Genomic DNA, 26,023 nt, shown 5'->3' on the forward strand with positions numbered 1-26,023 from the left:
GCTGGTTTTTTGTCTCTTGCCAGACTGACAGAGCAGTGCAGCTATTGTTAGAAACAAGTTCAGAGAACGCCCATTATTACTGCGATTCCCTCAAAGCTTGCTTGGTCACAACTGTCACCTCATCAGGTCCGTCTCAAAGTACCATTAAACTGGTAGCAACCAACATGATAGCCAATGGAAAGCTCGCAGGTACAATGTGACTTGAATTTTCCGTTTGCTTGTAAACTAGTAATTCTAATCATTATTAAGGCTGCTGATGGAGATAGGAGAGGAGAAAGTCCTCTTGTAACAGATCTTACATGTTGCATATGTTATAGTGTGCACTACCTAGTGTAGTTAACACAAAAATTATCAGTAACTCAGTTATAAAGTTTAACTTGTTTAGACTAACTTTCATTGGAAAATGTATTTCTGGAGCAATTCTCTAGCCATTGTTTGCATGAAAAGAGGCTAAGCACATAAAGCTATGTATTTCCCACTTTTCTAACTACAGAATTAATTAAAAAATGGTTTCTTATAACTCAAGCTGAAATATGGACTTTCCTTTTCATTTCATAGCTTGTTTCTAAAAGTGTGTTTTCTTACACGTACAGGTTAATTTTGCTTAATGCAAGAGATAGATAGTCACGATATGATTGACTGAAGTATTCAATGGCATGCAGAGAAAGTACAAATGTCTGTAATTGCCTGAAAAAAAGATACTTTCCACTCTGTGGAGAATTAACACTTCACTGTTAATAATTACACTACGGATAGCATTAAATTAAAATAAAGGCTTATTTTTGAAATCTGTTTATTTGACCTAGAAAGATCACTCTCTCTTTATGACGAGAAGTCAAGTGAACTCCTTGTCATTTATATTTAGGACAATGATAAATGAGAGCTGTGTTAGGTCCTTCTAAGCTCTGTAGCCCAAGAAAAAGATATGGTAACTGACACCCTGGTTATGTGGAGAGCCAGGTGGTAGAAATTAGGGTGTTTCAACATCTTAATATGCTAAGAAGGATATGAGAGAGATCCTTTTTCTGGGATTGAAGGTCCTGGGCGCACTTATGTAGCAACTCTTTTTTTTTCCCTTAACTTATTATATTGTGTGGGTTTTATTTTCCAGAGGGTGTACAGTTACTGTGTCTGATCGATAAGGCTGCTGATGCCTGTCGCTACTTGCAAACCTATGGCGAATGGAATCGTGCAGCATGGCTTGCAAAGGTATGTAATTTCTCGGTTTTCAGTTTCCTAGCATAAGTTACCTACTTAGTATATGTAGGTATGAAGGCCGATGCGGGTGCTGAAGTTCTCCAAAGTTTAAAAAACTGAAACATCGGTTTGAAATATCATCATCAGTTCTTTCCATGTGTTCAGCTATAACAAGCCAATCCATTCAATCAGTGTTGACAGGTTCTTCTTCAGCCTTTTGAATTACAAAAGTCTGCTCTGGTCATCAAAAGACAAGACTGCGGCCTAAAAATGGTTGGAATCATCAATTTTTTAATTTTTGAGCAGTGGTTTGTAAAGTTGCATGTAGCTGCAGCGGTACAGAGTTCATCATAAACTACAAAAACCCACTCCTGGAAGTGGATAAATAATTAGGCAGTGACTTTGCTGAGCTCCACGTAGCATGCATGCTGATTTTAAAGTTATCACCAACCACATAAAGTTGCATCAACTTCTGGTTTGGTATGCAGACGTAATTCCAGTAAAAGCAAAGCATTAGCCTAGACAAAGCAAAGCAGTCATTCTCCAAATTTATAATGGACAGGAGTCAGTCAGGGTGATCTTTCAGTGTCTCCGAGTAAAGTTTCTGTTGTGCTTCCTGCAGAAAGTGTGGAAAAAGTCATGCTCAGATTTTCTAAATGAGTGAATCCCACTCATAAGAAAAATGAAGTTGTTTTGTTCTTAAGTTTTCAGTAAAGGATAAAGATTTCTAGCCTCTTGATACTTTAGGTTTTAACAAAGCCATATGGTAAAAATAATGTTAATCAGATGTAAATATCAAGTGTCCAGAGTGGAGTTTTTAACGTCTATAGATTTCTTCTGTATGTATTGTATTCATACATTCATATTGTATTCATTCAAGGGGTTGGTGTACTTTTTATAAAGAAATTGGTAATTTGAGATGCTTTTACTTCTGCCCAAAGTGTTTCACTGAAAAGAATGAACCATAGGCAGAGTGCTGTCTTTAGTTAGCAGCTGAGAATTCATAACTGACTTTCCCCTCTCTTAAAGGTTCGCTTGAACTCAGAGGAGTGTGCTGATGTGTTAAAGCGTTGGGTAGATCACCTTTGCTCGCCACAAGTCAACCAGAAGTCCAAAGCCATTCTTGTCCTCTTGTCACTTGGATGCTTTACGAAAGTTGCAGAGATGTTGCACAGGTAAAGAAGAAACAGCACAATCCGTATTTTATCTTGTCCAAAAATGTTATTTAAGCATTTGTGACTCAGAATTCAAGGGGGTGGGAGGGGGCCTGCAGTTTGATTTCTGACACTTGTTTCTATTTTAGCATTTTTTCTTTAATTGACCTCAACAACGCGTCATTTCTGTGTGCTGGAATTGGTGTTTTTGTTGCAATTTCAGAAAGTATATTGGCATTTAAATTTACTGCAGGCTTTAAGATTGTTAGCACCCATTGTAACGGGTGCCGGAGGAGCAGGAGGCGGTACGTGGGAAGGGTATGACCTGTTCTCTGTCCTGCCTGGGAGCAGGATACGGCGTTCACTGCCATCCGGAAAGCTGCCCTGTCCTGATTAGTGAATCCTCAAGGCCTACAAAGCATGAAGGCGCAGAGAGCAAGGCAGAGCAACGTTGGAAACGGAGAGCAGTGTGTGATTTGGGGCTGCAAATATGTGCCATGGTGGCACTGTTTAACCTTGGCGGTGATCAGAAGCCTTGTTCAGCCCTCCGCGCAGAAGAGATTTGCCCCTCCAGACCTAGGTGCAAAATCTTAGAAGGCTTATCTGCAAGTGTTTTGGTGCAATGTCCTGCCGTACTTTGCTGTTTTCCTGTCCTAACAAATTATTCTAATTTTGTTTTTTTTTTTTTCCCATTTAACAGTATGAGGTACTTCGATAGAGCGGCTTTATTTGTTGAAGCTTGTCTGAAGTATGGGGCATTTGAAGTTAATGATGACACAAATATCCTTTTCCTGAAATCCTGGTTTTGCATCTGTGTGCTCATATACAGTGAGCCAATGTTAGATGAACTAGTCTGCGCAGGAATAGAGTTCCTATTTTCATTTTCCAGGTTGTATAGTTTGAAGGAAGTATGAGGAAACAAGTGAAAGGGAGCCATTTGCATAAATCCATAACATTACCTCCTCCTGATCTCTGTGAGGCCAGTGGAACTGGAAAACAAACTAAAAGTGGGGGAAAAAAAAAAACCAAAAAAACCAAAAAAAACCCCCAAAAAACATAGGAGAGAAAATAACAGATGATAAAATATTCTTTGCAGAACTTGGAAATTATTACCGCAGACTGTGTAACGAAATCTGTGGTTCTGTCTTTTAAACACTGTATCTCAGGAAGAAAAATCCCCGCGTTGAACCCTTCTGTCCACCAACATACTGTTTTAGTGATTGAAGTGCTTTATGAAGGAGTCACTTCTGAGACAGTGGAAACAGAGAAAATTAAAGGTCAAGATCAGATGAGCTGAAAATGCAGTAAGTGTTTTAAAAGGTGTCTAAAGTATTGGACGGTACGGACTGCACATCTGACCTGCTGTTCTGGAAACTCTGAATAGTTGCTCTAACATTTACATTTAGGTATCTGCAATAAGCAATAATGCATATTTAAATAATCCCTGCTTGTTTTTTATGGAGTCATTACTGATGTCGGTTTGTAAATTATAAAAAGCCACTAATAAGTCATATAGACAACTCCAGATACATTTAATTAACAACCAAATCCTGTAGTATGACTTTACAGTTTCTTAATTTCTTTTGCCAGTTATGATGTGGTATTATGGTAGGTACTTATGCTTATCTGAAATCTGTCTGGTTTAGTTTCTAGAACTCTGCATATTGCATGAGAAATGCTAATGCGCATTCAGTAGTAGAATTTAAAGCAACTTTTTTATCTTTATTTGTGCTGAAAAATACTGGATTAGCACAATTGACAGCAATGTTCAGCGTTTTCAGCTTGGGAGAGCTAAGAAGCGAGGAGAGAAAAAAAACCCAAAAGTCTGAGTTTTTCCAGTTTGCTATTCATTTGTGTTTTCCTTAATGCTTCGTTTACATAAACTGATCCACGCTGTATATGCAGATTATGCCAGAAGCTTGAAGCTGCTGGGCTTTAAACAGGGAGCTATTCTCTTTGCCTCAAAAGCAGGAGAAACTGGTAAAGAGTTACTGATGGAGCTCAAACAGCCTAAAGAGGAAGTGACCCAAGAGTAAGAATTTTGGGTTTATGAGGAGATTTGGGTTGTCTTTCAGACTGAGATTCCACTGTGTGAAAACACATTTTTCTCTTGAATCACTGTAATAGCGGATATGTGTGATTTGAGCAAATGTTAAACGTGTGTGTGGAGGCAAGATTAAGACCTGTTTTGTGTTTGTTTTTATGTTAAAATTGTCTTCGCTTTCACAAGAGGGGAAAGAAGCCTATGGTAAAATTATACAAGAATATTTCCAACCTTTTCGACTACAGCAGAAATCAAGTTTAAAAATGTGCTGAAAGAGTTCTGTACCTGTGTAAAAGTCTACTCCATTTACTTCTAAAAATCAGATCTTTATAGTTCTTCACTACTGTTGTATTTATATGTATAAATGATTCAATCTGTACTATAAAAATATAAATATATTTAAAGAATAAATATAGATGTCAAAACATACAGTTCTTTCCTGGAACATCATGTTTTCTCAATCCAGTTTTTCTCTTTAAAATTACTGTTATTTTAAATCGGTTTTCTGTATTGTTATTTTCATAACTGTCTGGAACACAATCTTTAACAGGTTTACTTACAAAAGTCTCCTGACATTCCAAAAATCCACAAAACGTCCCTTTTTTTCAATTAAGGTATTGTTATGCTCCGTGTTATTCTCAGGTGAGCAGGGAGTGGACACTTTAGGGACTAAATTCTGCCTTGTGTTGGCTGGTTCGTGGGATCAAAGGAGGGGAGAAGATCCTACCTCAAAAGCAGCAAGGTAGGCTCCTGCAGAATGCTCAGGAGACTGCTAACGCTGTCTCCAGTTATTGTTTTCTTTGTTATTTGTATGTGTGATTAACAACAGGTTAAAAAAAAAAGCATTGTGCAAAGCCAAAATGCTGGCTTTTTAATTAGATAGTTTTTGCGCTAACACATCTTATGGGCCAGATAATAAAGGATGCCACCAATAACATCTTTTCTCATTTTTGTGCCAGTATTTCAGTATTTAAGTCCTTTTTTGCATTATTGTTTCTTATGTCAGATGTATCTTTTCTATTTATTACTGATTGAGAAATTCCACAGCTGAGAGTGGATACTGATGTTAAATTACCCTTGCAAATTGAAGACTGTGGCATGTGAAAATCAGTTTAGGCTAAAAAATAAATTCTTCTTTTTACCAAGTTGTTGGAGCTACTGAAGTTTAGTACGCAGTTGTGAAAAGAATCGTATTCTGTAAAAGGTCTCTTATTTGAATGTAAGTCATGGCTTGTTTACTTCAAATAATAGTGCATTGGATTCTCCTTATGTTCAAGTATTTGTCGATAAGTCTTCTACACTCCTTCCTAAAGGAGCACCAGCTTCCAGACATCTCTTTAACTCCATAAAACTTTTAGTTCAAATCTAAAATAGCATTTATGATTAAATTTGAAAGGTTAGTCTTTTCAGTAATGATGTTTTTTTATACAAATTGAAAATGTGAGTTTCAGTGCTCTGAATAGAAGTGTTTAACTGCAAAGTAGCTTATTTCTTCTTGCCAGATTTTACATGCACCATAAAATACTTTCTGTTCGTTGTATTACAAACAATGCTTATATAGTTACTTGAGCTTGGGAAAATAAGTATACAATGGCATTTGCCTTAAGTATTAACTGGTGAGCAACAGAGTTGAGCAAAATTAATGGTCATTACCGGTGGGGTAAATTCTGGCTCGCGTTGACGACTACAACACTCCTCAACACTCCTGGTTTTGGTCGCGGTACTCGCGGACAAGGTTGCTACAGAGTTAATGTAAGCACACGCAAACTTGTGCTTTGACAGATCACATAGAATTGTTTGTCAATGGGTGTCTGGAAAAAAAATCTGCTTTAATATACACTTGGATTTATAAACCTGATGTTTTTAAAAGAAACGCATTGCAAAGGCCTTTTAATACTGAATGTTTCTATATACTTCGAAGTGTGAAGGTTGGAGAACACTGTGTGGCGTTCCGTGTTGAAACCTTTATGATGAAAATACACTGTAAAAGTGATTGAAAAGTTTATTTAGATAAGAATGCAGTCACACTACAATAATAAAACCAAACTTTTAAAAATCTCTGTGTGTCTTTATTTAATACAAAGATGTCATCTGTAGCACTGGGGTTGAACGCTGATGGTGTATTTGTTGTTGTTTTTTATTCTGGGCTGGCACGATGCTTAGGGCTGGTTTTAGTAGAGGTTATCCTTTGTACAGATTAGTCACGTCTTCCGTATTATTACTAATGAAGTGTTGGCTTTGAGTAATATTAATTCCCAGCCTTTACTAGCAAACATAAAATTTGCACAGGTTAAATTAGAGCGGGACGTTGCCTGCGCTTTATGATTTTTTAAAAGCATGGAAATAAGTGGTGAAAGAAAACCACTTCCTTTCTGTTGTCGTGCTACCCCGCAGACTGCTGATAGAAAACTTTTTGACTCTTCCTTGCTTCTCAGCTGCTGCCAACAAGCATTGTGCGTCTGGGATTTGTCTAGGAGGCAGGTACACTTACGTCAATGTGGATAATCAACTTCTCAAAATATGAAATGCGTTCAGCTGTGCTGAGACCCATGTCAGTGAAGTCTTGTTTTCTCCTTCCTAGTTCACATACCTTTCCTCTTGGCTCGTAGGATGCTTCTCCTACGTTGGCTTAGAAGTTGTTTAAGGAAATACAGATAAACATCTGATGGATAATTGGCTCATACAGAATGAAACGTGAGAAGTTTCTCACTTGTATGTTTGAAGGGCAAGCCTGAGAGTTTGGAACATACAAAGAAGGTGAACAGAATGAATTTTTAGAAGTTTCCGATAAATATGATTTTAACTCCTTTAAATCCCTTTGAGAATTCCTTCCTCAAACCATTATGAATAGTTCAAGTAGCAGCTGAAGTGTATAATCTGTATTTTCCAGGTTTGGCATTTTGAGGCTTCTGTCAACAGTGAAGTCTGTAACGCAGCCGTAATTCTGGAGCCTGTGTTTGTCCATTCTTGGCAATGAAGAACCGGTAGAGGATTTGGGTTCGCCACCCAATGTATAGACGTTCTTTATTCATCTGTCTTTGAACAGGTGTCTTATATTAAGCGTGATGTTTGATTATCAGAGGAGATTATTCAGTATTTTAAGATTCATTTGCAAAAGGCCAGGACCTTTGTCCATAAATAAGGTGGGTTTTGGACATTTGGCTTGTCTAGATGGAGAACTTCTAGATGGAGAACACCTTACAGCATGGCTAGTGGCGGTTACCCCTGTCGTGACATCTGTATCATTTTGGACTTGTCTGACGAACAGAAAGCCATGGGTAGACTGAGTCTACAGGGATGTATAAGTTGTCTCTGTTTCAGTGCAGCATTCTGAAATTTGTACATTTGCCGTGTGAAGCTCATTCGGTCCTGCAGATCTGTGCCCTCAACTCGTGGTTTTACAACCTGGGAGAAGCTTATGGGAAATACTATCATGGGACTCTTGCGGTAGTGCTCAACTGTAAAAATGGGGTTACTTTTTTCAATTCCTGGTGAGATTCTTAAAGTAAGTCCAAATTATTTCAGTTTTATGATAATGGATGTACTTTTTCTAGCTGTAAGTAAAGTCTAGAAAATAGTCTAGCGGCTTAGTTTCAGTGTAAGAAAACCCTGATTAGAGTTTTAATTAGAGCATGGTGTGCCTCACAATAAAGACAGTCTCTGTAAATCAGTCATATTGATTGACAGTGTATAAAATTGCCTAATTTCGGTCAGTTTCTGAAGTACTTCTCCAAAAATTTAGTTATATATTGTGTGTGTGTGTGTGTGTATACACACACACATTACGTGTATGTATACCCATATACGTATATTTGATTCAGGGGGAATAATCTATGGAAAATGACAAAATGAAGTATTTTATTGCGCTGTAAAAATGATTAGTACTATATTGCAAATTATTTATCACTTACTTTCATTAAAATGCAAACAGTCTGCCAACGTGGAGACTTTGCAGCCAGAGAGAGGAATATATTATACATCAAGGAAACCTGGTCCGGAATGTTGATGTGCTCAGTGTCTGAGTAAATAATCAGAGATGATGTTTTGCAGCAGTTGGCCCTAGAGACAGAAAACAAGGACGATCACAGATTCTTTAATGGGAAATGGGTTTGGTTTGGGTGATCGTTAGCTGCCCAAAATTGTATTCTAAAAGCTCCACTAAAAATTTAATTGCTGGTGAGCAGCGGAGTAACAACAGCTTGGCAAAGAGTAAGGGCTTTTTTCTTTCTTTCTTTAGCAATTATTTTATTCGTTACTTTCTCAGAAGAATTCAGCACAACTCTGATGTTAATGTGAACCTGGTAAAAGAATTAATTAAGGCGTTCAGGGTGAAAACTTTGTAGCCATAGATCTAAGTAGCGGCATAAATGAGCCTTTATGAGCTTTATGAGGCTGATACTGACCCATTACTATTTTTGAATTGGTACTTCTTGATGGTAAGTTGTTCAGTTTCTACTTAAACACTGAAGATATGAGACAAATCTGTGCTTGTTTCCAAGTCTCCCGTCTGGTTCTGTCGGAAGGCAGCAATGTTAAGCAGAATTAAAAAGGCAAGAGCTAAGATTAGAAAGTGTTGACGGGTAATGTAGTTTCCTTCAGGTGCCACGGCTTACTGTATGAGGGGTAGGGAAAGCTGGCACTTAAAATTTCTGTATTAAGTCAGAAAAATCAGAGAGGAGAAAAAGAAATAGGCTTGAATTGGTTGTGCTTGGGCCTTATCAAAATTTTTCACATACTGAGCTGTATTCGTAAGTGAGAGAGTATCGCTGCGATTTAGTGCGCAGAGACGGAAGAACAGTCTCTGCCTCCTTGTTCAATAAAGGCAGGTGGCGACAGATGTCAAAACTCAGCGTAAGTTTCCAAGACCAATGAGAAAAAGTAACAGAAACTGGGAAGGGAGGAGAACTTGACAGTTCTTAAATTGAACTGGAGAGGAAAAGTCTTTGAAAATCCTTTTGCTTAATGGCTGGGGAAAAGACTGTGTTAAAAGTCTTCTATTAAAACGTAGGAATAGGAGAATGGCAAAACAAAATCGGGGGATGGACACCGACGATGGATTTGCAGATATGCAAGGCATAAACATTTTGCTTAAAAGTGACAAGTTTAATACAGGATTATTCATAAAGGGTTTTGGTGGGGGTTGTGTGCTCGCCTCTCCAAAGGTTGCAGTACTAAAAAAAATAAATAGCAAATCAGTATGTACTCATTTACCAAAGGAAGCTGCAAAAATAATTCAGAATCTTTTTCCGACGTCATGCCCACTTGCAGGAGTTGCTGGCACGTCCTGTGTTGCTTTGGGTAGGCGTAGAAATCTGTATTTGTAGAAATTGTTAAGTTACTGCACGGGCAATGTGTGTTTTGTCCACACCTGTTGGTTCAAAGGGAGAAGAGGGACCACGAGAAGATCTGAAATTATTTTTTTTATTTTAAGCAGACGGGTGGATTGGTGCAGACTGAAGTTATTTTCTGTGGAACCCGTGTACAAACTTTCTTTGCAAGTCTGAAAGCTGCCTCCCCTGAAGGATGGGCAGGGGTTGGCAGTACATACAGTTAAACTTTGCTCTCCATGTGCAAAATATTGTATTTTTGTCCTTTGCTCAAAAGACAAGGTCGACCTTTTTAAAAAAGCCTGGCTCCCAACAAGTATTTATTATTTGTGGTGAATTAAGGGATCCTACAAAAGTACGTGCTGACAAATGACATGGAAGACACTCATTTGCTTCCTGCAGATTTTAACAATAACAAACAATGAAGAGAGACTATAAATGCAGAGATAATGGTCAGTTTTAGAGAATCACGAGGCTTCCAACCTCCTCTACTAGAGAACAGTGGCCTTTTCGGAGCTCTCGGTTACTTTGCTGTCTCCTTGGTCCATCTGAACACATGAAGGTGTAATGAGTTGGGAGCGGAACGACCAGACAACTAGAATGTGAAATACTGAAAAGGGTAAAACGTGAAATACTGAAGAGGGTAAAATTTAACGCATTGGCGTAGGTTGTTGTTACGCCTTATGAGGGATTACAACTCATAATCCATCTGATGCTGTCAGCTCTGGCAGAACGATAATAGAAAACATGCAAAAGTGTCTGAATTAGAGCATCTAAACTTTTCAATTTTTACAAAAAATCTAGACTTTCTTTTTGTTTAACTTACTCTTAACTTATTTGGGTTTTTTTAAAGATTTAAATGGTTTTCTAGGTTGGACATAAGAATTCTGGAAGAAAAGGAAAAACGCGTATGCTCCGAGAAGGGAACTAACGTATTCAGAATGCAATTGCAGAAGGTAAGTGGTGCCCCCCTATGCCTGCGGGAGAAAGGGAAGCTTACATTTGGTTTCAGGCTTGAAAATCTTAGATAAGCCATTACATGATACTAGGTTTATTTCCATGGTAGGCATTGAAATTTTTTTGTCCCCTTTCATAGGTTAAACTTCCCCCTCCACCTTCCTAATTTCTCCCCCGTACCTGTTAAGGCAGGAGCAGGAGGAGGAACGGTGGGGGACGGGAGGGGAGTGCAACCCCCCGCGGTACGAGCGGCTCCTGAGCCGGGCGGCAGGTGCCGGAGGTAAAGCAAGGGCTGTCTGTTAGGCTGCAAACCCCGCAGGTGGGAAAGGCAAGGACATTGAAATACTTCTTCAGAGTGCCTATATTGGCCCAATTTCATGGTTTTCTTCCTGGGATTCAGGTCCATAAGTTGAAAATACTTCCCCCCGCCCCCGCCATGTCATTGTCGCCCCTACTTCGTTTGGCAAACGATGACTGTAGTTCCGTGTGGTTCCCACCGACAAACTCCATCTCGGTGACTGCTTTCCAGAGGGTTATGGAGTGAGAGCATTATATATTGTTCAAACCAGATGCCAACAGGTGCTTTAAAAAAAAAAGGCAGTGTTTTGTCAGTACTTTTCACTTTCCAGTAGCAGGAGATAATGGAGTTATATTAGACTTGTCTGGCTCCTATTTCACTTGCTGTAGCTAATGAAAAGCTACGGGCAACGTATTTCTGTTGCAACAAGGAGCTCATCTTTGCGCTCGTTTTGGGAGTGGTCGTTTTTTTCCAACACTCGTTTCATAGTTGTGGTCCTATTGAGCCAATCTCTCATTGCTGCGAGGCCTGCTTTTGGAATCCAACCACGGAGTCAGGGATAACATTATTTTGATGTCCCTTTGAAAATATTTTTTTATTGTTTGCGAATGAAATTTTACAGCAGCTTGTAACAAGCCGTCTCAGATCTTGACTCAATAAAACGCGCACAGCGTTATGTCTTCACGGTTCACTGTGTGTTGGTCGTATAATGCATAATATCCATAATCCCCTCTCGGTGAAGCTGCTCGCCTTTTCCCAGCGATACTCCCTCGTCACTGATGATTGCAGGGACACTGACATAAAGGCAAACGTTCCCGGGTTTCTGTGTACCTGTCTCTTCGGAGCGTGTCTTTCCGTTGTCTTCACGGTTGTCCCAGTACGCTGGGCTATTAAGACTTTGGGATTCTCTTCTTCATGCTGGTATGGCACCTCAAACCTCAGTCAGTACAGAGGCTGGGAGTTGTCTCTCCAGCACATCGACTGGATCTCTCGGAGAATCTGCATAACGTGATCGTTGCATCATCTGGGACTCAGAATAAGTTTCCAAACGTTTTTTCACTGCAAAGTGCATGTCAACACATGCAGGTTTGGAAGCGTAATGCTTAGATAGAAATAAAACGTTAACTCATTTCAGCACATTTCCAAATACTCAGGTTTTTCTAGAACTGAGATCTATTTTTTTAACATGCCAGATAACAGTGATTCTCAAGTACCTGTGTTCTCTCTCTCTGGGTTTGTACATCTGCCACTTATTTAGACACATCTCATTTCACCCTTTTTGGTTTCTGTCTGTAATAAAGCTTTATATAAGCAGTAAATTAATCCAGTGTTTCATGTTACTTGCAGGACTAGTATCTAGTCTTTATATCCAAGCGGTGTCAGAAAGTTTCGTTGATGGTTTCCACATAATGGCATCTTCTCCAGGCTCTGTATCTCGTCTGCATTTACTGCGTAATTCTTTTCTCTCGCTTCAGCCCTAGCGTTATCTTGTGTTGTGGAAAACGAGCAAGATGATTGCTGCTGCAGGTGTCGTTTTCCAAGACCACAGCTTTGATCACGTCACTGTGCTCTTGTACTCCTTATCCACCATGCCAAAAAGTTGGTCTTATCTTCCAGTCGCAGTTCTCAGGACTCCACCTCTGAACACTTGTTTCAATTTCCGTGGGTTTTGATGTTGTTTTCTTATGTTTGGTTATGGACAGATGAACGGCAGCAGAATGGCTCTGGGAACTGACTGGTCTGTCTTCGCTCTGCCTCTGTGCTCCCCTCCCGTTTTTCCTTGCTTTCCTGCTACGAAGCCATAACAGAGAAGCACAGAAATGGCAGAAGTAAATGGAACAAAGCAACCACCTCCTAAGCCAAGTTGGAGTCATGGCACGGTGCTATGACAATAAGAGCTCCAGTCTTATGCTGGGGAAATGGAGGGGGAGAGGAGGAGGAGATGCAAACCTGGATCTGCCCAGGAGCACCATGGGCTTCCTTGTTTCTTGTGACGAAGCTGCTCTGCCCTTACCACAGTGTTTAATTTTGTACATCCAAGAGAGGGTGGTTCAGGACTCCATCCTCCAGCTATAAAATACAAAAGACTTCTTAAAACACACTGACTTACTCCATCAGTCAAGTTCCACACTTCCATTGCACTGTAGGTTTGCAAGTTTTCATAAAATTCATAATCTGGGCTAAAAGAAAGTCTTTTCATCCCTTTTTTTTTTTTTTTTTTTTTTTGTCAGAACAGATTTTACACAGCCTTGATCAAATTTCTTCTCCTGTGGCTTCTAGATGAACTTCTTCTTTGTGTACTACTTGGTGGTTTGGTGACCAGCCACCTTTCTGTTGCTGAAGAAAATGGCCCTGGGAGCAAGAGGACACATATTAAAGCAATGAACACAAGATTTGGAGAACAGCTAGGGATGGAAAGTACGGTTTATTAAATAAGAAGTTATTTGTCCACTTTAATAGAATTCCATTTGCCTGAGAAAAGGCTTGTGAGGAAGTGGTTTCAAATTCATCGCTGGGTGATAAGGACGTCCAGGGCACTGGTACGCACGATTTGAGTGAATACAGCAGCTTTACACTCCCTTTTGTGCGGGATTTCCACTCCTCCTGCCGCCAGAGGAAGTCGCTTTGAAACCAGAGAATTACGCGTGTCGAGAGTCATATGAACGTAAGTTCATATTTTAAGAATAACTTGATCTTTGCCCGTAATCAGAAGCACCCTTACAACTTCTGAATTATTTTTGGCCTTTGCTGACTGAAAACAAAATCAGAAAGTCTTTTCTTGGCCTTTCAGGATCACAAGGCAGGGTTTTTCTAATTAAAGAGGTCAGCGGCTTTTGACACTTCTCTTGCTGCGTATCTGTTGCTGTGCTCCCCAGTTTGGGGCCGAGGACAAAGAGGGATGAGCTGTGCTGTTAGAACATGCTTTTTGGCTGGAAAGAGAGAGACTTGGCAGCCTTGGCTGGAAGGGTTTCAACCTGGAGCCGGAGCCACGTGCTGAAGGAAGGTTTCTCCGAGCATCCACGTCTCCGCTGAGCCAAGGACACCCTGTCATTACTCTGCAAGTTTCTCCTGAACAAGTTGAGATAAGCCAGTGCGCTTGGCTATAAATGGTATTAATTAGTCTTTTCCCTTTGACTGGTAGGAGAATTGCCCCAAACGCCTTTTCTGTTCTTAATCCTTTGAAAAATCTGGCTTATTTTATATAGCGTTTTGGCCATACCTAATGTCTTTTTCAGGAATACAGGAGCGTGCACTGTCCATCCTCTTGGCTGGGAACTACAGACTCGCACAAGCACAGGGCGAAGCCCGTCCCTGGTGAGCTGGATCAGAGAACGATGTGCTCTGGTGCCCGTGTCCCCTTCCCTCGCACCCACACTCCTCCCCGCGTCTTCTCGCTCACGTCGCGCTGGCGCTCCTGTGGCCGGGTCACGAGAGAGGTCTGAAGGCTGAACTGCCTGGGAAATAATGCGGTTTGGTTTTTTTTTAAGGTCTCTGTGGGTTCTTTAGATTAACATTTAGCTGGATCAGTTCCCTGGCCAGGTTCACCGTACTCTTACTAAGGCCCCAAGAGGTGAATGCCAAGGCGAGGGTTTGGGGTTAGCGCAGCCTGACCTTGGGTTGTCTGTGCAGACGTGAAAACTCTTGATTCGAAACCTCTGGGGAGAGAAAGATACGTACAAGGTTTGGTTTTTAGTTTGAATTACAAAATTTGACTTGCAACGTCTGTATTTGAAGTTACCAACACAATGATTTGCATCGGAGGCAGCGTGCATCACATCTTCATGGTGTGTACCAGCAGTGGCGGGAAATCGTTAAAAGACAAAAAAAACCCACCTACAAACAAAAAAAAAGGTATGAAGTTGGAAATATCTGAGTCTCTCTTACCTTACCATGTTCTTATTTCGGTAATTTCTTGCATCTGAAATTTTAACTGGTACCTGCGGTAATTGAACTACTGTATCACGACTTCTGGTTTCTTGTGCACAATCCCTCTCTAGCACAAGAACAACCGACTACTTTGGAGTACTTGTTTGCTTGGTTTTTAACTCCTGACAACCTCAAAATTTTATTTCCCCAATCTTAGGACTGTTTTGCACATTATCCCCATAGGTTTTTTGCTTTTTGAACGTTACACAACTAAATAGGAGTTGCTGCATGCAAAATACTGTACGAACCAGCTCATTCTTATATTTGGGAAAAAAAGGCAGGCGTAGACGTTTTTCCAAACTGGAACAAAATGGAGTATTTTCTTTCTCCCTTCCCTCTAGAAAAATAGCTCTTACATACTTATCAAGCCAAAATGACTTTGCTTTCTGACTGTTTCTTCTAGTTCTATTCTGTGGTTTACCTCAGCATCTGCTTTCTTTTCCAACTCTGCGAAGTTAAGCCTGGTTTTGATTAAAAGCAAGCTGAAAGGCAGATTAATGCGTTGCAAGAAAAAGCAGCCTTGGTAACATGAAAAAAAAAGAACAGGAAGGTAATTTGTCAGTGATCGCCTGGTCCTGGATGCGATGTTTTCTGGTAGCAGCTTTTTCTCCCAGTAGGAGAAAGCCAATGCGTAGGGGGTTTTGTTTTTATTTTATGCCGCAACTGGCGCATCAAAAAGCCAAGACACATTCTCTGAAATGAACTGAAATCATCTGTTTGTCCTTTCTGACTGCTTTGCAGGCAAATTCCTCAGCCACAAAATTATTTGCAAAGTACGTTTTACCTCTTTCCCGTTCCACCGCGTTTTCATTTTTGACGAACTTTTGAAATATTTGTGTTCCTGTGAAATTCCAGCGCTTTGTGGTAATATCTTCGGTGGCTTCAGCTTTCAAGCCCAAGAGGTAGTGAGAAATCAGAGCCTTAGAAATTATTATCTCAAGCAGATCCCATGGGCAATCTCATCCTTGGTATTCCTCAGCTTTTATTCAAATAAAAGCTGAACGAGTTAAATAACTGAAAAGGCAACAAAATTTTAAAAAAAAAAAAAAAAGAAAAAAAAAAAAAAAGAAACCAAACCCACAGTATGCAGAGTGCAGGTCAGTGAATGATGAAATGCTGAGACTAGAGGGGGAAAATAAAGGAGAGGAGAGATGTATGCAGATCCTGTATGCAGAATAAGGTGGACGTTTTTTCTACAAACTGAAGGAGCCCCAGAACTCATGTTCCACCACCTGAAGGCAGCATGAAGACTGGGATGCTCCATTTTGAGCCGTAGCTGGAGGATCTCGGGGGCGGTGGCTGACGGACTGGGCGCACAGCAGAGCGGAGCATCCCACTCCCAAAGCACCGGGCTGCTGTGGCAGGCCAGGGGTCGGCACCAGTGCGTGCTTCAGCCTGGTTCTGTGGCTGCAGGAGACAGTCAAAGCAGAGAAACAGCTGCTCTGCTTCTCACGTGAGCGACAGAGCATTCACCTCCTTATATACACATAATTAAATTTTCTAGTCTCTTGCTGGATCACTCCCTAGCAGACCCTTCAAATACACATCAATATCTAGGTGTATTTCTTCTTATTATTGCATATTTGACAGGCTTGAGAGGTGGGCCCGTGCAAACCTCATGAAGTTCAACCAGGCCAAGTGCAGGGTCCTGCACCTGGGTCATGGCAATCGCAGGCACAAATACAGGCTGGGTGGAGAATGGCTTGAGAGCAGCCCTGGGGAGAAGGGCTTGGGGGTGCTGGTGGATGAGAAACTCAACATGAGCTGACAATGTGCTTCAAAGCCCAGAAAACCAACTGCATCCTCAGCTGCATCAAAAGCAGCGTGGGCAGAAGGGCCAGTGGAGGATTCTGCCCCTCTGCTCCACTCTGGGGAGACCCCACCTGGAGTGCTGCCTCCAGCTCTGGGGCCTCAGCACAAGAAGGACATGGACCTGTTGGAGCGGGTGCAGCAGAGGGCCACAAAGATGATTGAGGGCTGGAGCCCCTCTGCTGTGAGAACAGGCTGAGAGAGTTGGGGTTGATCAGCCTGGAGAAGAGAAGGCTCCGGGGAGACCTTAGAGCAGCCTTCCAGTACCTAAAGGGGGCCTACAGGAGAGATGGGGAGGGACTCTGGATCAGGGAGTGGAGCCATAGGATGAGGGGTAACAGTTTCAAACTGAAAGAGGGGAGATTCAGATTGGATATCAGGAAGAAATTCTTTCCTGTGGGGGTGGTGAGCCCCTGGCCCAGGTTGCCCAGAGAAGCTGTGGCTGCCCCATCCCTGGAGGGGTTCAAGGCCAGGCTGGACGGGGCTTGGAGCAACCTGGTCTGGTGGGAGGTGTCCCTGACCAGGGCAGGGGGTTGGAACGAGATGATCTTTAAGGTCCCTTCCAACCCGAACCATTCTGTTATTCTATTTATTATTATTATTTTACCCCTTACTCCATTCAGTAAGTTGTCATGAGCACTTTCCCTTTTCAGCTTCAGTTTTCCCTCATCCCAAAACTCCTGCCCCCTCCCCTCGGGCTTTAAACAAGTCACTGTTAACTGCCTTAATAACGTGTTATTTCACGAAAATCCTGGGAGGCGAGTTCCCAGCTCCTGCAGGAGAGGGCAGCAGAGATCAGGAGATGCGGCGGCTGGGGGACAGTCACCGCACGGCGCCACGGCGTGAACCTCGGGGTTGGGGACTCTTCTTTCCTTGCATTCGGTTTTAAAGAGCGGCCGCTCCAAGGCGCCAGCCAAGCAGGAGCAATCTCAGTTATGGATTTTTAGTGTCGTTTAGAAATCGCTGCAGGCTGTTTGGAAGGAAGGACATTGAGATTATTCAGTTTTCTTATAAAGAATAAGAAGTAGGAGCTAGGGTTGTTATTAAACACGGGGCCACACCTTGCTTGAAATCTGTTTTGATTTGGCAAGTAAGAAATGCTTGAAAATGCATTAATAAGTGCGATTTACAACATTATTTTGCATCTAATGCAGGCAGGGCAGGGTTTGTTTCCAAACTGGGTGGCTGGTTGTGCTCAGGTCTAGTCCAGTTTGTTTCCGTGTTGAAGGATCGCCTCCTAATTATTGACAATAACGGGGAGATTTGCTTTCTAGAGAATACTTAGAGCAGATCTGATGCACAAAGAAATTGCAACGAGCGTATCCTGTGTTTAAGTGACAAAAGTAAACGCTTTCTGCATTTACCTGGAGGATCAGAGGATGCTTGTGCCAATAACGACAGTAAACCGCTGGCAGCGTTCCTGCCTACCAGCAGAGATCACAGTAGCTTATTTTTTGCGCGTGTGTGTAGGAAGAAGAAAGGAGCAGAGAAAATTTACGACAGGAAAAGTTCTCTCTGATGGTTTTTGAAGATACGTACCTCAGCACTTGTCGGTATGGGTGTTTCTGGGGAGCAGCAAATTGTTGTCTGTGAATTTTAGTATGATTTTAGCATATTGCAGTGAACTAAAAAGTACTGGGAGCACAACCGACCAGAGGCACCGGTGTGTTTTGGACAACAGATACGCTGAAATGATCTTTTATTATTGTTGTTAAAGTTTATCAACTTTTGCATCGTGCACTTAACACTCCTGTCGGCTTCACGGCATCCCCTCTGAAGGGAAACGGAACCGAACTATTTCTCTTTCAATGTGCAAACTTGTCATGGTGCTGCGCGAGATGATTCTGAGCCCAGAGCAGGTTTAGTTCAGCAGGAAGCAATCCCTGCATTTTCAGTTGGAAAACCGACACAGAAATGGGTTTATTACTTGGTAGAAGCATATAATATTCATACCTGGTGATGGGAGTCCATGTTGGTGTTGATTCTTGAGGCTCAGCTCCACCAAGGACATGGTTTTGTTCGAACCGTGTGTGTATCCCCTTGGAGCTTTAGCTGGATGACAGGGACGGGGAGGTTTGCTCTTGCGCTTAAAGCAAAGCATCTCACTTGCTAGATAGAGTTCTTCAGGTAGCATGGTCAAAACTGGCAGGAAAACAAGGGCAGCGATGAATCTGATATTGAGAAGACTCTCCTTTACCCTGAGAGCATCTCTGAGGAGCTTGTGCCACCCTCCAGCCTCTCCAAATCCCCTTCATTTCCTTGTCCTTTTTGTATTGCAGGCTCAGGAATTGTATGGGTTGGGACCAAGGGAGGTACATTTGTACCTTGTGTGTCATTCACACCATTTCTTCGACAAGAGCAGAGCTTATCACGAAGGAAATGCACCAAAAATCCTGAAGACACCTACCGTGCAACGTCTTTAGACAAGAGGGTTTGCGGTGAATGTGAAGGTAAGTATTGGCTAATGCTTTCTTTGAATACAGATGATTTATTTTATGAAGGCAGCAATTCTATTTTAAGGCACGCTCATCCTCGCATCGCGGATCTAGGGATTTAAGAAATGATTATATAGACAGAGCTTGTAGCCCTTATTGAATTGGCCTCTTCCCGGCTCTTAACTGACGCTGGGGTCCTGTTTGGTGTCTGCCCGAGGGACGGGGGGAACGGCAGTGTGCGGGAGCATCACTTCTCTGCGGGGGGCTGTTGCTGCCCCCACCGCAGGGAGGGAAGGTGCCCCCTTTGCCCCACGGGTTTGGGGGCTGCCTTCTCTTGGCTCTTGGGAGCTGTGCGCAATTTGGGCTTGCTCGCCCGGGAGTTTGAGGAGGTCATGAGATGCTCTGAGTAATGAGCGTTACTGAATCTTTCACTTGCAGGTCTAGTTGGAAGCTAGCTCAGACTGACAGCAGTTGCACCCCAGGAGAGTGATAAATTATTTACATAAATAGAGATGATGTAAACGCTGGCGATGGCAGGGGAACTCCCTCCCAAAAGCAATTCTGGGCTCGCTGGTGCAGCCTGTGCTTAGCTCTCCCCTTCAACGTGATCTGAGAAATTCATTTCCCTCTCTCAGCCCAGCAGCAAAGTTGGGGTGCTGCTGGCAGGGCGCCATCGATTCCCTGGACCTGTGCTTATGGAATCGTCTAGGGTTGGAAGGGACCTTTCAGATCATCGAGTCCAACCGTCAACCTAATGCTGGCAAAACCACCACTAAACCATGTCCCTCAGCACCACGTCTACCCGGGTTTTAAATATAGGTCTGGCTGTTTCCGGGGTTTTGTTATTTATCCTCATGTGAATCAGAAATATCTGCTCTGAAAGATTCTGTTTCATTTTCTTTTTAAAACATATATTTCTGATAGCTTCTTGCTCTGTGGCTGAGAACTTCTAAAGAGGCATTTGGTAGATACGTTCACAGCTAAGTATGAGAGTCGCAATTCATCCTTGACGGCTTGAAAGGCCAGGATGCCCATGAAGACAAGCAGCGTGATTAAAAAGGAGTTTACTCAGACTTCCACAAAAATAATTACACCAAACTTGAACGCTGTATGTAATGCTTGGTGCACGGACACTTGAACGCTGTGTCTATACGTGCCCACGTTGAATGGAGCTGCAATTTGTCTCTCTGCAGAACAGCCCGGACCGAGAAATGCCTGGGGAGCTGCGGGTAGCGGAAGCCGGAGTGTCTGGAGAGTGGGAATTAGAGCAATTCCCCGGCACCAGCAGCAGTGAGAAATGAACATCAGGGAATGGTTTTCCTCCTGACTTTGCCTGCTCAGTCTCTGCGTCTCTAAGCCTGTGGCAGAGGAAGCTGAAGCGATTTTTCTCAAGGGCTCAAATTAACTTTTGCCTTTGTTCTCCAACCCTAATCGTGATGGGTACTCAGAGCAATGCTGGTAGCCAAACATCTTGTCTCTCCAGGTAGACTTCTGAAAGGGCCTATGCATGTAAGAGCTATGCAATTATTTTTTTTTTTTGCTATAATATGCAGTGCAGCTATGTCATGCTTTGCATTAAATTCATGGGAATGACTACCAAATTCTGGACCTGCCCATATAACTTGGCTTAATATTCAGAATACTGGGAGTCGGCAAAATGAATAAATGAAAAAAAAAAAAAATAAAAATCAGCTGCTAACATTTTATGTACTATATGTATTTTTTGGCCTTACTAGAGCAAGAACATTTTTCACAGCAACAAAATGTAACTTTTAGAGGGCTGCCTCTCTGTGTATCAAGTATATATGTGTCTTCCAAAATACAAAATTAAACTTTATGGGGAAAAAAGGGAATATGGACCAAGAGTTTAAAATTTCAACAATTACATTTGTTTATAGAGATGTTTGAGCATTGAGATGTTAAAAACTTTAAAAAAACATATTGACAAAACTATCCGTGATGAGTAAAGCCCTTTGGCATATAGAATTTTCAGTAAAAACTGATGTCAAAGCCACCTTTATCTGAACGTGCATAGGAGCAAGTGATCGGTAGGAAAGAACCACAGCCATGGGCTGGAGCGTGTTCCTGGGGCAGCTGCTGGCACAACATGCAGTAGCGATGGGCATCGCTCTTCGGGAGCTTGTAGCGACATTGCTACTGGGATGTAGAAAAGAGAGAAGAGCAAAGAAAAGAGCAAAGCAAAGAGAGAAGAGCAAAGAAAAGAGCACCTTGGAGATCTCTGCAAGCGTATTTATTTGTCAGTCTAAAGCTTCTTAGCCACTATGTAGAGAGTGAGCAAGTGATTTAAGATATTGGCCAACCTCGTGTATATTGAAAAGCACGTGTCGTTGTCCCACTAGCACAAACCCAACCCAACGTTTATGAAGCGCGGCCGTGGCAGGGAATGAACATCGCTTTGCTCCAAGAGTTGCTGTCAGCCTTGGGTAAGTGCCAAAGCAAGCACGACTGGAGCAAAGGACAGTGACAGTCGTTATGGCGTTACGTGCATCGCGGAAACTATTGTAGCTGGAAAGAATGGGGGAATCCAATTAGCAGAAGACCTTCCTTTTTTTTTTTTTTTTTTTTTTTTAGGTTATGGCACCTCATGCACCATGAGTAAGAAATTGCACGATTTCCGTTTTAATCACCTGTATTGCTGATAGTTGACTCAACTGTTTTTCAAGACCCAGTTTGGTGCCATTCATTTCTTTTTACCCACTGATTTCTTATTTATCAGAGGAACTGGCTTTCTGCTAGCAAATCTTCCCCACGCTTTTCCTGTTGCAGAGCCTGCTAAATGATAACATATTTTCACAGAGGAATGACTTATGCCGAAAGGCTCAATTCCCTCCAAAATCTTTCCTTCTTTTCATGGCTCTGTAGAGTTTCATCCTTGCCAACTCTTCTCTCAAGTTCCATGCTGCTTACGTATGTAACTTCTGAAGACGGTTTTCTTGTCAGTGTCTCTGTGGCAGAGGATTTTGTGGCAGTAATTATCTCAGAATGAGTACTTTGTTGCGATTAAAGCTTTTGGTTAATGTCCTTTTGGTTTTATGGTTTTTGAAATTTTTCCACGTGCAGATCCTGGGCTGCTGTTTAATTTTGCCTTACAGACTTTTAATTATTTAAAACTTTGCTGGTTTTTTTTTTCATTCAATAACAGTGTTACAGGTTCTCTGTGGGAGTCCAGTTCAGGATTCAGGAATAAAAACGAGTGAAGTGTTAATTGCTTGGGCTCAATCCCATGCTATTGTTCTGTCCTCTGACTCAGAAGCTGGAATCCTTAAAATGAGATAGCCGATGGGAACGCTTGCATTCACATGAGGTGAATAATGTCCAAGAGAGCTTTTCAAATTCACTGTGATGCATCTTCAGGATGTAACGGAGTGTGGCTTTTCTGAAGCCGATTGTATACCAGCTGAGGGTCTGCCCAAAGAGTTCTCGCGTACCACACCTTCGCTGAGTTCATTCATGCTAAGTTATTCAAGAGAAGCAAATGACAGTGCATGTAAAAATAGAAAAAAAAAAAGGGGGGGGGGGGCGCGGGGGGGAAGAAAAAGACCGGCAAAGCAAATTTATATTTGCTTTGAAAGCTTGTAGAAAAGGGTTGGATTCCTTTCTGCAACTTTGGCAGGTTCTGATTCAGCTCTGGCAGTAATTATTCAGAGCAAAGATGGATTTTGTGTGTGTGAGAGAGAAAGAATAAATACACATAATCCCAGGGAGCCTTGACAGTCTATGCAATTAAACTGGTTTCTGACATCTCTGGACAGTGGGAAAGGATAAAAATGAAGTTCGTATTTGAAATGCATGAATTCTTAAGGTAGAAAAGCCAGCTTGTCTCCCAAGGTGCCACCTGATTCTGCAGCTGCCCCACGGCTGCTGGTTAGGGAGGAGGTCATCTCTTGGATGCCCACTCCAGATTTAGAGTCTCATTTAAAATTACAGCTTCTGCTAAAAAAAAACAAACCCAACTATACCCGTGTGCTGTATTTCCACATTGAATGAGTCTAGCCCCAGCTTCTCGCCATTCATCACGAAGAGGGCGTTTCTGTACGTCAAAGCGGGAGAGCGGTGGGATGCCGGCCGGCTCCGACCCCCTTCCTCAGACGTCGTGTCGCCCTGTCAGCGTCCCTCAGCGCCCGACGCGGGGCGGGATGGAGTTCTGGATGTACACGTACCCCAGGGTTTTCACTGCAATCTCCTCCGGTTTACACAGTTTAATCATTGTCCGCTACACTTCTTCTCCAAATACAAAGGGCTGTTTTCTAAGACAATGCGCACAGTGAAATTCAGCATTTCTGGTGCCTTTTGTGTAACGGAGTTATCCCGTTTCTTTTGAAGACCCCCCACTGAAACGCTGCCTGTGAGTTTTGCCAAATGTTTTTCCCGCTGTCTGTCTGAGAGCTGAACGCAGATTTTATTGCGATCGGATTTCGGTTTCGGAAAATCATTTCTGAACTTCCCAGCAGTAGGGATTCCTGCAGTAAAGACTTTCATCAAGCAGTCTTTTGTAATACCAGGCAAGTTACCTACCCAAAGCAGAAAAATCCAGGCATGGATACACTCAAAATACTTCCCATGCTGCTAATTGAGAGAGAGTGATGGCTCTGATGTGTCCTTGGTTGCACATTCTGGTGACATTTTTAGACTTAAATAATAGCTTGATCTGAGTTTTTTGGTTTGTTTGGGTTTTTTTGGTTTTTTTTTTTCTTTCTTTTTAAAGGAGATCAGTGGTTAAAACGAAAGCTAAATTCATGTCCATAATGTTTCTCCCCATTTCTGCGTGGTCTCCTGGCACGATGGTCAGAAGCAGGAAACCTTCACTGCTCCCTTCTATGGGGCAGCAAATGACTTGCGCGTTGCAAGGGCTGGCTTTATCCCGTGCTATCAAGTGAAATCCAGAGCTTGAATTCAAATTGAATGGAAACATTGTGGAATCATTAGTGTTTGTTGATGGATTTCGTTGGTTGTTTCGGTTTTTCCTTAAAGCAGAAGATGTCATCTCTTCTTGCTGGTAAATCAGCATCTTTTATTACCTATCATATTTTCACATTATGTACCTGGCAGAATCCTTTTACCGTGACCATCTTCCAAATTAAACTTTGAGTTTCCAGGAAAATTGTAAGAAATGTTTTAAGTCAGTCAGACGCGAAGCTGAAGGAAAAGGCTGGAGGAGCGCTCCTGGTGTGGCTCGTAGTTTCTGCCTGCAGCACAGAGCAGTTTCGGCTGAAAGGCTGGGCTAACTTGTCTCGGTTACGTGTGACAGGAGAGGAGTTTAAGTAAGGTAAAGTTGAGTAAATATCAATAAACTATTCACCATAGGAAGGTTTCTCCTCAGGACGGTTGACCGCACAGTCTCAAAAGCAATGCCCCAGCCTTTCCTGGGAGGAGCAGGAGGAAGCGGAGGTTTGGGTTCTACACCTTGCGCTGCCCCTGAGCAGCTGCTCTGGGGGCAAAGCACTTGCTTTTTTTTCCTCTTGTGCTTACCTGTCTGTAAAGTGAGGGTGATTTCTGTCTTTCTATAGCAAATTCTCTGAAATCGGTAGGTTAAAAAAATGCTACGTAACAGACTGTGATTTTACAGGAGACTAGTGGCAGGTTCAGCACGGAAAAGACAAACGAAGTAGATGGAAAACCATGTACTGTACTTTAGTGTATAAATGGTTGTTACTCTTACAAAATCATGAGATGATAAAATACCGTCGTGGCCGTATTTACTGAACCTTTACTGTAGGTAAACCACAGGTTGTGGTGCAGAAACCTGAATGCTACCTAAAACATCCCAAAGTGAAGAAATTTAGGTTCCATAGCAAACTAGTAACATAAGAAAGCAATGTCAACAGCCTCCAAACGTACGAGCTGGTCCTGATCTGTCAGTTCTTGTGGCTGAACCGCCCAAAGCTGCTCAGATGAGTTTTCCAAAGCAGGACAGGTCTTCTGAGAAGACCAGTCAGGCTCTTCCAAACAGACATAAAGTAGGTTGGCTTCCGGAAAAACAGGAAAATTTCACTAAAAATAAACAGGGATCATCTTAGGGCAAGGCAAATTATTAAGTAATTGGAAGAATTTGTACGCATAAAACTGTCCTTGCCGACTCTTCCAGTGTTGTCTGGCTCAACTTTGATGACAAAAATACACAAAATTCACCAAAATTAACTGTGCAGTAAAAGCAGCAAGACAGCTTTCCAGTAACAACTTTCAGGTAGATGAGTTAGTGGGGCCTGGTGAGTTTTTTGGTGCATACGATTTTGAATCATGCTGAATACAGTTCAGAGGTTATCTACCCCTCTCAAGCCTTTGAGGCTTTGGTTTAAATGCAAGAAGTTGACCTGTGTTCATCATCATTAATTCTGATGAACACAAATGCACAACAGGTTAGTGATTTTTTTTTTTTTTCCTCTGAAAAATAGATTTTCTATGAAAATCTATTCATACAAACAAAGTGTGAGTGCAATATACTACAATTGTCATGGGTGATCTTTATAGATTTGACTTTATCGGGAGTTACTGCTTATACCAACCGCAAACCAAACCATGAACTACTTGACAACTGCTTTAGATTTTCTTTGATCCTGCTGAAGACCCAGGCCTAATTTAGAAAATCTGTTCATACATTTTAATTTTTTCACTAAAAAGGTAACAAATCAGAATCTCAATTTTAAAAAAATATAAATAAGGGGGAAAAAAAAGAAGCCATGCTACTATTTTTTTCCCTTATAAGTCCATTTGGATATACAGGCTGAGAGAGTTGGGGTTGTTCAGCCTGGAGAAGAGAAGGCTCCGGGGAGACCTCACAGCGGCCTCCCAGTACCTAAAGGGGGCCTACAGGAGAGGTGGGGAGGGACTCTGGATCAGGGAGTGTTATGGTAGGA

The 26,023-nt window shown here is 42.0% G+C and overlaps 1 protein-coding gene across 5 annotated transcripts in view; it reads left to right on the forward strand.

Annotated features, from left to right (window-relative positions):
• The window catches only part of WDR11 (WD repeat domain 11), a 45,315-nt gene extending 38,805 nt beyond the window's left edge, over window positions 1-6,510 (forward strand). For 2 of the 5 annotated variants that reach the window (XM_054206316.1, XM_054206317.1), the window contains exons 25-29: window positions 24-189; window positions 1,112-1,209; window positions 2,227-2,372; window positions 3,052-3,131; window positions 4,230-6,510. In XM_054206316.1, the coding sequence (XP_054062291.1) occupies window positions 24-189; window positions 1,112-1,209; window positions 2,227-2,372; window positions 3,052-3,131; window positions 4,230-4,387 (648 nt within the window). In that variant the 3' untranslated portion in view covers window positions 4,388-6,510. Of the gene's footprint in view, window positions 1-23; window positions 190-1,111; window positions 1,210-2,226; window positions 2,373-3,051; window positions 3,132-4,229 lie in introns of those variants that run through there. The other 3 variants (XM_054206315.1, XM_054206314.1, XM_054206318.1) reach the window with 3 other exon arrangements.
• Window positions 6,511-26,023: the final 19,513 nt, after the last annotated feature.

The sequence above is a fragment of the Rissa tridactyla genome, chromosome 6, assembly GCF_028500815.1.
Source record: "Rissa tridactyla isolate bRisTri1 chromosome 6, bRisTri1.patW.cur.20221130, whole genome shotgun sequence".
NCBI classification, from domain to species: domain Eukaryota; kingdom Metazoa; phylum Chordata; class Aves; order Charadriiformes; family Laridae; genus Rissa; species Rissa tridactyla.